Source organism: Empidonax traillii, unplaced genomic scaffold (assembly GCF_003031625.1).
Source record: "Empidonax traillii isolate 1590-97213 ecotype Southwest subspecies unplaced genomic scaffold, ASM303162v1 scaffold12:size2584012, whole genome shotgun sequence".
Lineage (NCBI taxonomy): Eukaryota > Metazoa > Chordata > Aves > Passeriformes > Tyrannidae > Empidonax > Empidonax traillii.
This window is the reverse complement of record NW_020955205.1, coordinates 2,050,500-2,064,145: the sequence shown is the minus strand read 5'-3', so window position 1 is coordinate 2,064,145 and position 13,646 is coordinate 2,050,500. Positions and strand designations below refer to the sequence as shown.

The following is a 13,646-nucleotide window of genomic DNA, read 5'->3' as shown; positions in this document are numbered from 1 at the left end:
AGTTAAAGAGAGGGAGAGTTCTCCAAGCTCTTTGAGAGGATAAAGCTGAAGGAATTGGGATCCCAGAGAGCACTAAATAGTTGCTTCCTTCCCAACGTGAAAGCCCCACATTTTGTGTCTTTCTGCAGTGGACCTTCCTGGTTCTTATGCCCAGTAGGAATTGAATTTTAGTTGCAATGCTCGCTCCTGACCAAGTGAGGCTGTAAATGTTTTCTCCTCTCTGTTGCTCTGGGAATGGGATCCTTCACCATTGCAGAGCCTTTCTGCAGTTTTATTCTCCCAAATACCTTAATTAGCACAGTCCTAATCCCAGTTCTTTCCTGATTTCCACTTTTTGAGGCTTTTAGGAATTGCGATAGAAGTACTCACTGTATATCTATATCTAGAATTTATAATGGTCTCAGTTTTAAATGTTGCATAGAATATTCTATTCTTCTATATTCTTCTGTTGTCTCTAAAAAAGTAGAGATGCTGATCTTGGGGTTAGAGGTGATTATGTAGGTAAATATTCATCAGACTTCACTGAAAGCCCAGTGGTTCACTATGAGTTACTTCAAGAACCATCACAATTATTCCAGTCTTCAGCACTAAGCTAATGGCATGAAACTGCCATCTGAATTGCCTCTGCATCAAACCATCCTGTTTTCCTGGAGGATTTAATGGCTGTTGGTGCTTTCTAAAGCACAGAGCTCTGTTAGGAGCAGCAGCCTCCCAAAACCAGGTTGGGTAAACATTTTACATGAGACACAAAACTCTTGTTACAAAGGGAATTCCTGCAATACTCTGTAACATCCCATTAATGCATCCCGATGACAGATACCTAACATGATTCCCCGAGTTAACAAGATTAAAACCATCCTCTGGTAATCTTTGTCAAGCCACATTTTGTTCTTCTGGAGCAATACGTGGGAGCAAGTTCTGTAGCATTTAAGCTTTAGTGATCTCAGCACCACATTTATGACATTACTGGCAGATTGAAGAGCGCTGTGGATTAACAAGGCTTCCCTAAATCTGGAGTAGGACATGCAGTTGTTGTGTTGCTGATACACTCCAGCCTTAAATGTTTCCCTGTTCCACTGTCTGAGAACACTGCGATACCAAACCGTGCACTTAAATAGTTGAGTATTTTGCTATTTCTAATATTGATCTCTTATGTAAATAGAGATGTGGGCCTGCACCTACTTAAAACATGCCATAAAATTAATGATCACGCTATGTTAAGTCCCGTGCTCTGTAATTTATAGATCTCTGTAGTGGTGCTCCCCAGGCTCAGCCTTTACACTGAATAGCAGGATGCCGTATCTTTGGGAATTCAAGCAAATACCTTTATTTGACATAGGACAACCCCCTACATTTCAAAATAAAACCCTTCCATAGTGTTTTGCAACTTCTTATGAGGTGTTGACTGCACATACATATACATAAGAGTGTTACACAGTTGATATTGGTGCTGGAATGCTGAGTGCTATGCAGGTGCTGATTGTCAAAATGAGCATTTAGCCCTGCACTGAATTCTTCCTGGATGGGCTGCTCTGATTTACTTTAAACTCAAAGGTAATTTCAGGAGTGCTGTGCAGCTCTGTGAGTGTTCCAACACCAAGGCTGTTTTTTCCCTTCCAGTGCCTTTTAGAAAGCTGATCCACCCAAAAATCCCCTGCCAGCTGAGCATCAACACTGTGTGCTCTTGCTGAGTTGAGTTGGGTGGGAAGGTGGGCTCTGGCTCCTACCAACTGGATGTTAATAGTTGTGTGTATGCACATATGTTTAATGACTATGATCACCTATTTTGATCACCTATTTTTACTGTGGTGATGGGCCAAAATTTAAAGCTTTTCTCTATTTTAAAGGAAAAGGTGTTTTTTTCCTTTCTTCGCGTATAATAGGACTAAACATTGTGTAAGGTTGTGCTGAAAAACAAGGGCTGTGTATTATCTTGAGTGACAAAGCAGCCCTTTTTTTGGCCATGGCTCATGTTCTCCAAGGGCTATCATCTTCTTAACTGCTCTGACGAGTGCCAATGACATCTGGGCTTGTGTTCTGCCTGGTGTTTAGTGCAGCACAGGGAACTCTGTGTCTTGTTCCCTAAGTCCAAGTCTTTAAGCTGCCAGAGCTCAAGGCTTTCATGTGGTCATGCTGTTGCTCTGAAATCCATTTGTCTGTCCAAGGGTGCAGCTGAGCAGAGCCTGCACTGGTTTGGCTTTCAGTTCTTTCACAGTGTGTACTGGCATTTATTTCCTTACTGGGCAACATCAAACAGAAATCACTCAAAAGGTAACAGTAAACCTCTACCCAGAGAAAGACGTACATGCCAGAGAAAGGGAATTAACCTTGTCCCGCTGACTGATTTGAACTCTGTTCGTCCCTTGCAGCTGAAGGGCTTCCCCAGGTGTATTACTTCGGGCCATGTGGGAAGTACAACGCCATGGTACTGGAGCTGCTTGGTCCCAGCTTGGAAGATTTGTTTGACCTCTGTGACAGGACATTCACCCTGAAGACGGTGTTGATGATCGCCATCCAGCTGGTGAGTGAGGGCAGGACCTCCGAGGCCACTCAGGTCTGCCAGTCCTGGGGAGCTGAGGATGGGTCAGTGCAGTGTGAGGTTTAGGGCTGTCTGTTGCTTGGAGAGAGAATCTCCTTCTGTTACAGAACCACAGGATGTTTTGGGTTGGAAGGAACCTTCAGAGATCTAATCCAACCCCATGCTATGGGCAGGGATGCCTTCCACTAGACCAGGTTGCTCCAAGCCCCATCCAACCTGGCCTTGAACAATTCCAGGGATGGGGAAGCCACAGCTTCTGTGGCCAACCTGGGCCAGGGCCTCACCATCCTCACAGGAAGAATTTCTTCCTCATGTCCAACCTAAACCTCCTCTCTGTCTGTTTAAAAGTGTTGCCCCTTGTTCTGTACCCACGTTTCTTATAAAAGAAAACTTCTCAGGTGTGAGAAGAACTCTTGCCTGTGAAGGGAAGGTCAAGTTATGCTTATGAGAAACTCGCTCCTTGTGCAGCAGAACCAGTGACACTGGATTCCTACAGACTTGCATCCCATGTCCCCTACGTGGCCCTACCCCAGTACCTACCCCAGCTCCCTCCCTCTGTTTGGACATCCCAGGAACATCTCATTTCTTACCCACTCCCCAGGACACAGGGAGAACAGCACCCTCCCACAGTCCTACCAGTTCTACTGGTTTGGTGCTACCAGGCCGCTCACAGACTGCAACCTCACAGAGCGATGGGAGCTGAGCTCTCCTTAGTCAAAATATCAGCATTGGAGGGCCCTGTCTTGGTCAAATTTGGTCAAAATTTGCCTGTGGGTTTAAATTACTAACAGTTGGAATATAATAGATCTGTGGACAACATCACAGCGCCCTTAATTTACCTGAAAAGGAGAGGAAGCCAAGCTGGAAAGGGTCTGTGTTAAATGTGAACCATGTGAAAACTGAATGTCCTGAGGGTGAGGGAACTTCCCTGAATCAGTAGAGCTAGTCAGTGATCATTTGAGTTTAGCTTTTTGGGTTTCAGCCTGTGGTCTTCAGATTCCCAAGTATCTGGGTATCTTCAGATATCCAGATCTTGGATACCTGTACCTTGGGATCAACCAGATACCCCACAGCAGAGTAGGGAGTGTAATATCCACATTAACAGCTCTGTGGATAGAAGTGTTGCAAGGAGGAGAAGATGATAAGGGATGAGGAACATAATCCTTTCCAGGTAAACTGAAGTGTGCCAGAGCTGAATCTTAAATGGAAATTTCAGGTCACAGCAGCAGAAGTTTGAGCAGCATCTGCCTCGTGTTGGGTTCAGGAAGTTGGGTCTCTCATGGCAGAGTGGTTGAGTTCTGTTGGCTTTGAGTGTTCTTTCATCGGTGGAAAGCCAATTTATGGTATTGGTTTTGATTCAATCAAGTGGCAACAGCTGGCAAAGCCAAGGCTATAGCTCATGTGACCTTTTTGTTGTAAAGAAGCTAATGAAAGGTGTAAATCCATTCCCTTGTGACTGCTGGGGAAGTCAGGACTGTCACAGCAGTGCCTTTTGTTGAGCTCCAGGGCTGCAGCTCAGCTCTGTGTTTGGAGATTCTTCATTGGCATCATCTGCTGACCTTGTGCCCTCAGCAAGACACTGGAACCAGTGGGAAAACAGATGCTGAGGGTGATGTGGGAGGACCCCAAAAGCAGTTGGAAATGGAGGAGTTGATGTTCTCCCAAAGGACTGGGCAGCACTGCTCCTTTTGCTACAGGGAGATGTTTTGGACCTTTTCAGTGTTCTCAGGGAGATTACATGAGCTGCCAGCTTGGAGTGTGCACTTTGAAGGAAACAGATTTATCATCCTCAGGTGTGCCCCACCACCTTCCCTGGGCATTTTCCTTGAGAAGGGCTCACCTAGGCCTGGGAGACATGTTTCCTGAAGGAGCTGGCACACACTTACATGACTGGAATGAAAACCCTTCACTGCAGCCACAAGGCTTTGGGGGAAATTGTCTTGGATTTATCTTTTCCTGACACTAAACAATTGCAGTCACTGTGTCACCTTCCAGTTTGAGAGACATACCAGTGGAGGGAATTTGGACTGTCAAACTCCAGGGGTTCACATCCAGGAATTATGTTTTGTTTTGGTTCTGACCAGCCAAACCTGCTTAAGCTTCTGGAATTCCAATCATGGGCATGAGAGTAAAGGGTAACCACCCCTTGTTCCCCTCTTCTTTCTCCGCTCACTTACATGTGATGATCCCCATGTCTGTAGGAGCATCCAGTCCTTTCCCTTTGTGTCCAGTGGTCAATTTTTAATGAGAGACATCTTGGAAAGATATTTTTTAATGCACATTTGTGTTTGGCTGGTCTTACTGAGCTTGACAGGGTGCAGCATCTCAGGACTGGGGTGGATCCTTTAATCTGAAGACGTTAAAAGATAGAGAAGGAAAAACAAGGACAGCATCATTGTTTTAAGGAGTGTGATTACAGAAGAATGGTTTTCAGAAGAAAAATATGGTTTTACACCAAGAAGGCTCTCCTGGCCGAGGGAGATAGAGACTGGATAATAACGAGTCTTCAAGAAGGAGAGCCTGTCTGGAAATTGTTTAGACTGGAGCTGCTTCCTCCATCCTCCACGTGCAGCCAAATAGATCCAGGGAATGATGCTCCTGAATGAAACCAAGCTTGGCATTGAAAACTACGGTCACTACGTCAGTCCCTGCAGCCCATAAATCAGGGGACAATGGGTTTTTATTCAGACTTCAGTTTTTCACTTTTGGCCAAGTCCAGCCTGTGTGATGCTCCCTGACAGCTCAGCAGGTCCGTTGTGTCAGGCACTGGGCAAACATTTTGGATGTTTCTGGTCTGGACCAAGTCGTGGCAAAAAGGTTTTTTATCGGTGACCATCAAAATTACCTTTAAACAAGGTAAATTTTATATCTCTGCCAATCTGATCTATATTCAAGCAGGTGACAAGTGGAATAAGGGCTTGATTTTATTAGGAGAATCTAGAGATGGGGTTGCTATCGAGGTCAGCTCCTTAAGAGTTACCTTTTTGGGAGAAGAGGATTTGTTACACTTCCTTCCTTGGCAGGTGGAATGCAAATGAAAGCATAGGATTCTTTGGCATCTGGTAAATGTCACAATATCCTCTCATTTCTCTGCCACAGCACAGGGGTCCTGCTGTGTGCCAAGGGATTCTCTCCCTTCCTAAGGGTTTCTCCAACATCTTAAATGGAGATTTGTGGCCCAAGGATGGACTGGACCAGCCCTGGCCATGAAAATCCCTCTTTAATTCACAAGCAGAGCCTTCCATCCACCCTCAGTGCTCCTGCGCTTGCTGTTTTTCCAGTGTAAAAGCAATTCCAAGTTAGTCCCAGCTCCTCAAGTGGTTTCTCTGTAAAAGAGTTAGAGTTGTGGTTCAAACCTAGAGGAGCTGGGCATTACCTCTCTGCATGCAGCACATTTCTGGAGTGGGAGCTCCCCTTCTTCTCTCCTTCACCGTGCAATGGCTGTGAGTCGTGCTGAGGTCATGCCACACCACCACTGCTCATGTCTTCTCAGGCAGTGAGCCTGGGAGGATGATGTCGCCCAGATACTCCACATCACAGCAGCCACAAGCAGGGTGAGCATCTTGTCAAGGGGAATAAAGCATGGAAGCTGTTCCAGGAAACATCTTTCTGACTCAGAGAGTGTCTTCCACCCGTCGTGGCTAAACACAGCTCTCCAGCATGAAGCATCCAGGCAGGTGGAAGTAAATAAGAAGGAATATGAAAGACCCCACAACATCTGTGTGTGTGTGGTGAAAGCAGAAAAGGCAGGTGGAAGGAAAAAAGGCAAGTAAATAAGTACCTCTGAGTACTGCTGGTGGTTCATCCAACACCTCAGCTGTCCAGGTTGTTGTCCTGCCTGATGCATCTTGCTGTGAGTTTTTAAAGAACAAAAAAACAAGGATCTTTTCAGGTTGTCTAATTGCTGTTGGGATTTCAACAACTGAGCTGCTCTGGTAGCATGAACAAATAAAATGAGCCTGTCAAGCTCTGCTTGAGAGCTTGTTACATGTGGAGAGGAGAGGAGAGGAAGTGCTTTGTTCCACTTTCAAGGGTTGCATCTTCATTTGAATTGCCTCCCAACGTATCTTTTTGTTTCCCAACCTGCTGCTGTGTCCTGTAGATGATTCAAAGCGTGAAGAATGGCTGAAGAGCATCTGCTCTGCTCTGCATCAGTCTGTAATTGATTGGAAATAATGGCTGTTAGCCGTGAAACCCATTTTCCCAGCACATTGAAATCAATCACGGAGGGGAGGGGAGCAGCAGCACGCGCCAGTTCCTTCTTTGAAGAGCCTTTGAGCAAGTCCTGTTTTTTAAGCCTGATTCACCTGCAGCCAATTTTTTCCTATCTGCTGCCCTCCTTGTAGAGCTGCTTATTTTACAAGGAGTGCTGCCCCCTCCTGCCTGTTCTTTCCAAGAGGTGGAAATGCAGCAGGTTTTCCTTAAAAATCAGGTACCTGATAAGGGTCTGGGAGCTGGATGGAGGGATCACACACACATGGAGCTTTAAGCCAGGTGTGGATCCAAGGTCTGTGATGAGAAAGAATGACCTGGGTTTGCCCTAGGGATTGATGTGTGGGTTCAGTGAGAAATGGAGGAGCAGGTGGGGGTTGTCAGCCCAACAGTGCTTGCAGGGTGGTTGGAAGGGCTGATGGGGTGTTGCTTCTCTGCTGTTCAGCCTGGGGAGAGCTGGCTCAGTGATCCAGAGCTCCAGCCTGTGGAGCTTTGCGGGGAGGAATACACTCAGAGGGGATGACCAGCTGGTGGCTCTTGCCTTAGATGTTCCCCAAACCTGAGGGCGCCATCCTGACATCCGTTGCAGCGGTGCAGCACTGACCTCTGGGGACTGACACTCAGTGCAAAACTGGAAGTTTGTGGGAGCTTTGTGGTGGTTTCATAGTATTGCAAGCCCACATGGATATGGGTCAATCCCAATGGCCTCTCCAAACAAACACCTTGCTTACCAGAGCCACTGTGTCTGACGGCAGGTGGGGCAGCTGCGACCAGAACAGCCCAAAATGGGGATTCATGTGTTCTCATTTAAAACCTACAAAGGCAATTAGAGTTCATAAATTAAAATAAATTGAGAGTTATTTCCAGTTGGAATCATCTCTTAAGTTAGGCTTAACAGCTTGGCAACCTGTTCAGACATCACCTGCAAGATATTTGGATTCAGAAGCAATTTTAATGTTGAACTTCTGAACAAGGTGTGTTGTTGGAGGCCCTCCATCATCTTGGAAGTGGGGTTCCTGCCCTTTCACCTTCCCTTTCAGTCATGCTGCCAGAACAATGTTCGTCAAAAGCTGACAAATATTCCAGCTATTCCTAGTTGACAGCAGTGAGTTAATTATTATTTTAGTCAACTTTGAGGATCATAAAGCTTCTGCCTGCCCAGAAATCCCCCTCCATGAAGAATCTGGCATGTCTAAGACAACATATGGGTCGAGGGAGGAAGGTGGTAAGACACAGAGCAACAAGGGAAGGCTGTGGGCATGGGAAGAGCTCTGGGTAACTGGTTTAGTATGTTTAAAATCAATACAAAAAGGCTGCTGCAGTTCCCCATGGCTTCCTGCCAAGAGCTGCATCCCGGCGGTAACACTTCAGAAACAGCCTTTGCCATTTCCATGGGAATAAAGTCAGGGAGCACAGCACAATAGCCAGGGAAAGGAGAGGATGAGAAATTCCTCTTCCAGCTCTCACGGTGGCTGGTCTGCTCCCAAATAACTGTTTCCTTGTCGTTCTGCAGATCTCTCGGATGGAATACGTGCATTCCAAGAACCTCATCTACCGAGATGTGAAGCCAGAAAACTTCCTCATTGGCCGGCAAGGCAATAAGAAGGAGCACGTCATCCACATCATAGACTTTGGATTGGCAAAGGAGTACATTGACCCGGAAACCAAAAAACACATACCCTACAGGGAGCACAAGAGCTTAACTGGAACGGCGAGATACATGTCCATCAACACCCACCTTGGCAAAGGTCTGTCTGCCCAGGGAGAGCTCCAGGAGTCACAGAATCACTTAGGCTGGAAAAGTTCTCTAAGGTCATTGTATCCAACCACTCCCTCAGCACTGCCATCTTCACCACTAAGCCCTGTCCCCAGGTGCCACATCCACAAGGCTTTTGAACACTCTTCAGGGATGGGAACTCTACCACCGCCCTGGGCAGCCTGTTCAATACTTGACAACCCTTTCAGTGAAGAAATTTTCCCTAATATCCAACCAAAACCTCACCTGGGACAACTTGAGGGCATTTCCCCTTGTCCTGTCCCTTGTTCCCTGGGAACAGAGCCCGACCCCCACTTGACTCCAGCCTCCTGTCAGGGAGTTGTAGAGAGCAAGAAGGTCCTGCTGAGCCTCCTTTTCTCTCCCAGCCCCCACCAGCTCCCTCAGCAGCTCTTGGTGCTCCAGCCCCTCCCCCAGCTCTATTCCCTCTTCTGGACACACTCCAAGCATCTTGGCTTACGACTCTTTCATGCTCTTCGAGATATTTGTGGATCTCCTGATGCTGCCATGCTGTTTACAGTTGTGAGGCTTTTTTTTCCCCTCTTTTGAGGAACTGAGGCAGCTGAAATGTTGGAAGCCTCATAATTATAGTTTTTATTGAGAACTAAATAACTGGGAGCAGCCCTGCACTGATAAAAGACAAGCGGGCAGACAGTGATTGCCACAATAAATGATGGACAAATAGATTGTTATAGCACAGCACTGTCCTGGTACTTTCCAGTTCCAGGTGTTAGAGTTGGATGTTCCCTGACCTAGTAATTGGTTGGAGAAAATGAATAATTTAACTAATTTTAAACCTGGTTTTCATATCCTCTCCTCACTGCTTCCTCTCATACCATAAGATTATATTTCTGTGGCTGAAAGGCGAGCACCTTATGAAATGTTTATATACACTTAAATCCCTAAAAAAAAAAAGGAAGATAATGGAATATTCTTTGAGTGGCCTCCCAGTGTTCTGGCGTACACCTCGCTTGGAGAGCTCACTCTCTTTGGGAAGTAAGGAGGGATGAGCCCAACTTCTAATGCTGGAAAATGAAGAGTCAGGAAGGGATAGAGGAATGGGAAAGCACAGCGGGAGCAGGCTTGGAAGCTGCTGGTGCATGATGTGGAGGGAAGATGTGTTTGTGTTTGAAGTGCACCACATGCCTTCCTTAGGACACATTTCCCTGTAGGTTTTCAGCTCCTGCTGCGGCTCATGCAGGGAAAGGGTCAGAGTCAGTTCTGGGGTTGTATCTGAGGAGGGCAAGGCTGGCTGCCAGCCTGGGAGGGCTGTCTCTGCCCAGAGGGGTTTTCAAGGGCTGATGCTTCACTGGTGAGACCAGCCCAGGCAGAATCAGTCCTTTCACACTTAAAACTACGGCATCTGATTGTAATTTTTTTGAGAGACGAGTGCACTCAACCATCTTTCTGAGAAGTTCATCTTCATCACTTGACTGAATTACCCAGGACATCCTCTTTTTTGCTCCTTTTTATCAGAATAACCTGCAGGAACTGTCATCTCAGCTCACTTCTCGTGAGTGTTCTCACTCCCAGCATCTGCTGAGGGTTAAGTTGCTGCTGCCTGTGTAGGAGTCACGCTGTGCAAAGCACTGCTTTCCTCCTGTGCAGATGATGCAGCAGCAGGCCCAGCTCACATCTATCATGGCCTGTGGGCAGATCTGCTCCAGGATGTGGCTGTGAAGCACATTGTTTGGTGCAGGTAGAGATTTGGAGGCAAGGAGGTTGCACCAAATGAGTCTCTGAGCTCAGCAAACCCAAGGACCCAGCCCAGCCCCAGTCCTGTGCTGTGGACTCCACATTTGTTGTTCTCTTCTATCCTCCCTTGGGTTTTTGGATACATTTTGACAGCTTATTTTAAGGATGCTTTCTCTTTTGGCTCGGGGTCCCTTTCTACCCCTTTCGTTTATAATCAGAACATCTGCATGGCAACAGCAGCAAGCGCTTCGCAGCTCTGGAAGGAGCTATTTTAGACCTGCTCTGATGCAATGAGAGGCAGGAGTAATTGCAAAAGTGTTGGCACTGTGCAAGGGTAGTTCCCTGCAGCTGATTTTGAGTATCCCCTGTTCCCATGGAGTCTAGAGGAAATGATCCAGCCCCACATGGCAGGTGCACCATCAACATTGGCAGACTGGAGAAGGATTGGGGAACTGCTTTATTCCTCTGCAATTAAGACTTATCCCAGACAGGCTGGGCTTTTTGTCGTACAGCTCCCATGTTATCTCATGCCTTCCAGCTGATTTTGCATATTTTCTGTTTTTTTGAAACAGCTTCTAGGTGGTTTTGCATGACATCTGAGCTGCAGACAGCGAGGGAACATCCCTGTGATACCTTTATCTCAGATACAGGTGTGGCTGCTGAGGACATTTCTGCCTCTGCAGCAATAATTTGTCATCTCTTCTCTTTTAGAGCAAAGTCGTCGAGACGACTTGGAAGCCCTGGGCCATATGTTCATGTATTTCCTCCGAGGCAGCCTGCCCTGGCAGGGATTGAAGGTAGGTTGGAGCTTTAGGTTTTGCCCTCGAAAACTTATGCTGGTCTCTGTCCAAAGGATAATCCACTGGAGAAACATCGGTGAAACCCAGCCGGAAACGCTGTCCTCTCCTTTATGTCCTTGAAGTCTAAGGACAAGGCATTAGCTTTAGCTACAGGGAAGATTTTAAGGTGGAAATATGTCACCTGACACTTCGAGTCGCCAAACTGGTGCAGTTTTGGAGAGAGGATTGAGTAGAGGTTCAGGGACAGCGATGAGAGCTGTGGTTGGAAGCTGCCCCGAGCTGGAGTGCAATGGGGACACAGTGGTTGTTTATGAAATTCCAGTTAGGGCACACAATCCACCAGCTGCATCTGGGATCTGTGTTTATAATGGGAGCAGTTTGATGAGTTTAGGTGAACAGATGGACTTCAGCTTGAAAAACTGGTTTTCTGGCAGAAGGATTGAGCTTGGCTTCCCTCCAGAGACGCTGGACACTCAGTGCTGAGGAGTTTATGGGATGCCTTGTACAATGAGGAGGCCTGCAGGCAATTGTTACCAAGTGCCGCCAACATCCATCAGCTGAGTTAACCAGGAGCAAGTCATTTCCTGGCTCTGAAGCTCTTGGAAGCTGCATCTTTACTTCTCCATCACCTCCCTGATGATTAAACTGCTGTGTTCAGCTTTGGAATTGCAGGGAGTGAAGGGACCAAATCTGATCAGGGTAGGAGAAGGTTTGTTAGTGAAGACAAGAACTCGTGTTGGGAAAAGGAGATGAGGTTTTGGGCTCAGGAGCTGCTCAGCAGGACACTGTGATGGTCAATGGAAGCAGCTTGGGTGATAGACCTTGTTAAGCTCCTCTGTCACCACCTATCCAGAGTTAGTCTGAGCTCAGCCTGTCAACAAAGAAAGGGTTTTTGAAGCATGAAAGGGTCATGAAAGAAATCAGAATGTCTCTGACTTTACATTCACACCCCTGTGTGTTATTCTAGTACATATTTTGGGCTTAGTTGAACTCATCTGCTTTAAATTAATCCTGTAAATTATTCTAAAATAGTTCCAGGTTTTGACAATGCTTTACAAAAGTTCCTCAGTTTGGTGCTGAACTTGATAAGAATTAGTTGACTCCTTTTTGAGGTCCAAGGGCAAACTTGGGCTCTCCAGCTTGACCTAGAATGTGACAGCTTTGCTCTTCTAGGTCTCCTCAGCTCACACTTTTGATCTGTACTGTTAGTGCCATGTCTTGAGAGAACATCTGTGATGCTAATTAAGCTGCTGCCAGGTCTGATTGGCACACTTTGAAATGCAGGCGATAAACTCCATTTTTAGGGTGCAACTGGAGCTGAGTTCTGTGCTTCAGAGGGGATTTAGGGGGAAATCCAACTGCATACTGTGTCATTTCCTTGATGACCAGGTGTTTGGTCAGTGCTGTCTCAGTGATAGGCAGTTTGGGGGTGAAAGGAGGGGTAGTGTGGGAGCAGCCTGGAATCTGGGAGAAGTGTGACTGATAGAAGTCATTATCTGTGTGGTGTCTTTCTGTTACACCCAGAAAGACCCAAATTGCCCTTGCAGTGGATATATTTTGCAGATGTTTGTGGAGGCAGCTCAGCTGCCGATGGCCCTGAGCCTGGGGGAGGTGCTGATGTGCTATCCCAGCTCCTGCAGCTTTGTTTGCTTCTCCCATCAAACTTTTTCTACACGGCCATCAGGACTGAATTGTGAGAAGGGAGCCTTGTAAGACACTAACAAGGGTCCTACCTTTCCTTACTTAGGATGTTTTGAACATGACCTTGGATTTTCTCTGCCCATAGCCTGCAAAATGTCCCTGGTCAGTGTAGTCAGGAGGCAGTTCAGTTACAAGTAACATCTCCTGATGCCACCCAGAACGGGCATTAAAAACCTTGTTTTTCTTCCCATACAGCATGTCCTTTCTCATATGGTTGAACTCTTTCTCCACAACTGTTTTGTCTTTGTGCGCTGCAGGCTGACACCTTAAAAGAGAGGTATCAGAAGATTGGCGACACAAAGAGAAACACTCCGGTTGAAGTTCTCTGTGAGAACTTTCCAGGTAAAGCCCTCACGGGACCATGTGAGTGCAGCTGGAGGGGAACAGACCTTGTTAAAATGGATGGTCCTGAGCTCCTCTGGCAGAAAGTATTTGGATGATGTGTGTGCATCATATTGTTCCTCAAGGTGGAAAACAGCTGGATCTGCTGCTGGAACTCAGGGCCTGAGGACTTAAAATGAGCTTAACCCATCAAGGAGCCTGGACAGTGCTCAGGGACCTTGTGTGCCTCCCTGGCTTCTTGGCTTCCTTCCAAAAGAGCTCCTTATTATTTTCCCACTCCCAAATGACCATGTTGGATGTACCGAATTCATTCTTTTCCAAATGCAAGGTTTTACAGGTTTTGTGAGTGTAGGTGGCCAGCTTGGAAGATGGCATGGCGTGTCTGTCTGTGAATTCCACCTTCTGACAGCAGTATTAAGGGGGTTGTTAGCTAAAGATGTGTTTCTAGCCACGCCTTTTCTCGAGTTAAAAAGGGTACAAAGTTAAAGCCCTCCCTGGGTACCCTGTGGCCTTCACAGAGTGGGTGTGGAGGGAGTTTCTGGGTGTTTTCTGAAGTCCTGGACATGAAGGAGGGCACCCACGA

The 13,646-nt window shown here is 46.8% G+C and overlaps 1 protein-coding gene across 3 annotated transcripts in view; it reads left to right on the top strand.

Moving 5' to 3' along the window:
* The window catches only part of CSNK1G1 (casein kinase 1 gamma 1), a 98,638-nt gene that overhangs the window by 68,723 nt on the left and 16,269 nt on the right, over nucleotides 1–13,646 (top strand). For all 3 annotated transcript variants that reach the window (XM_027889639.1, XM_027889653.1, XM_027889646.1), the window contains 4 exons: nucleotides 2,370–2,521; nucleotides 8,265–8,499; nucleotides 10,932–11,017; nucleotides 12,979–13,063. In XM_027889639.1, the coding sequence (XP_027745440.1) occupies nucleotides 2,370–2,521; nucleotides 8,265–8,499; nucleotides 10,932–11,017; nucleotides 12,979–13,063 (558 nt within the window). The remainder of the gene's footprint in view (nucleotides 1–2,369; nucleotides 2,522–8,264; nucleotides 8,500–10,931; nucleotides 11,018–12,978; nucleotides 13,064–13,646) is intronic.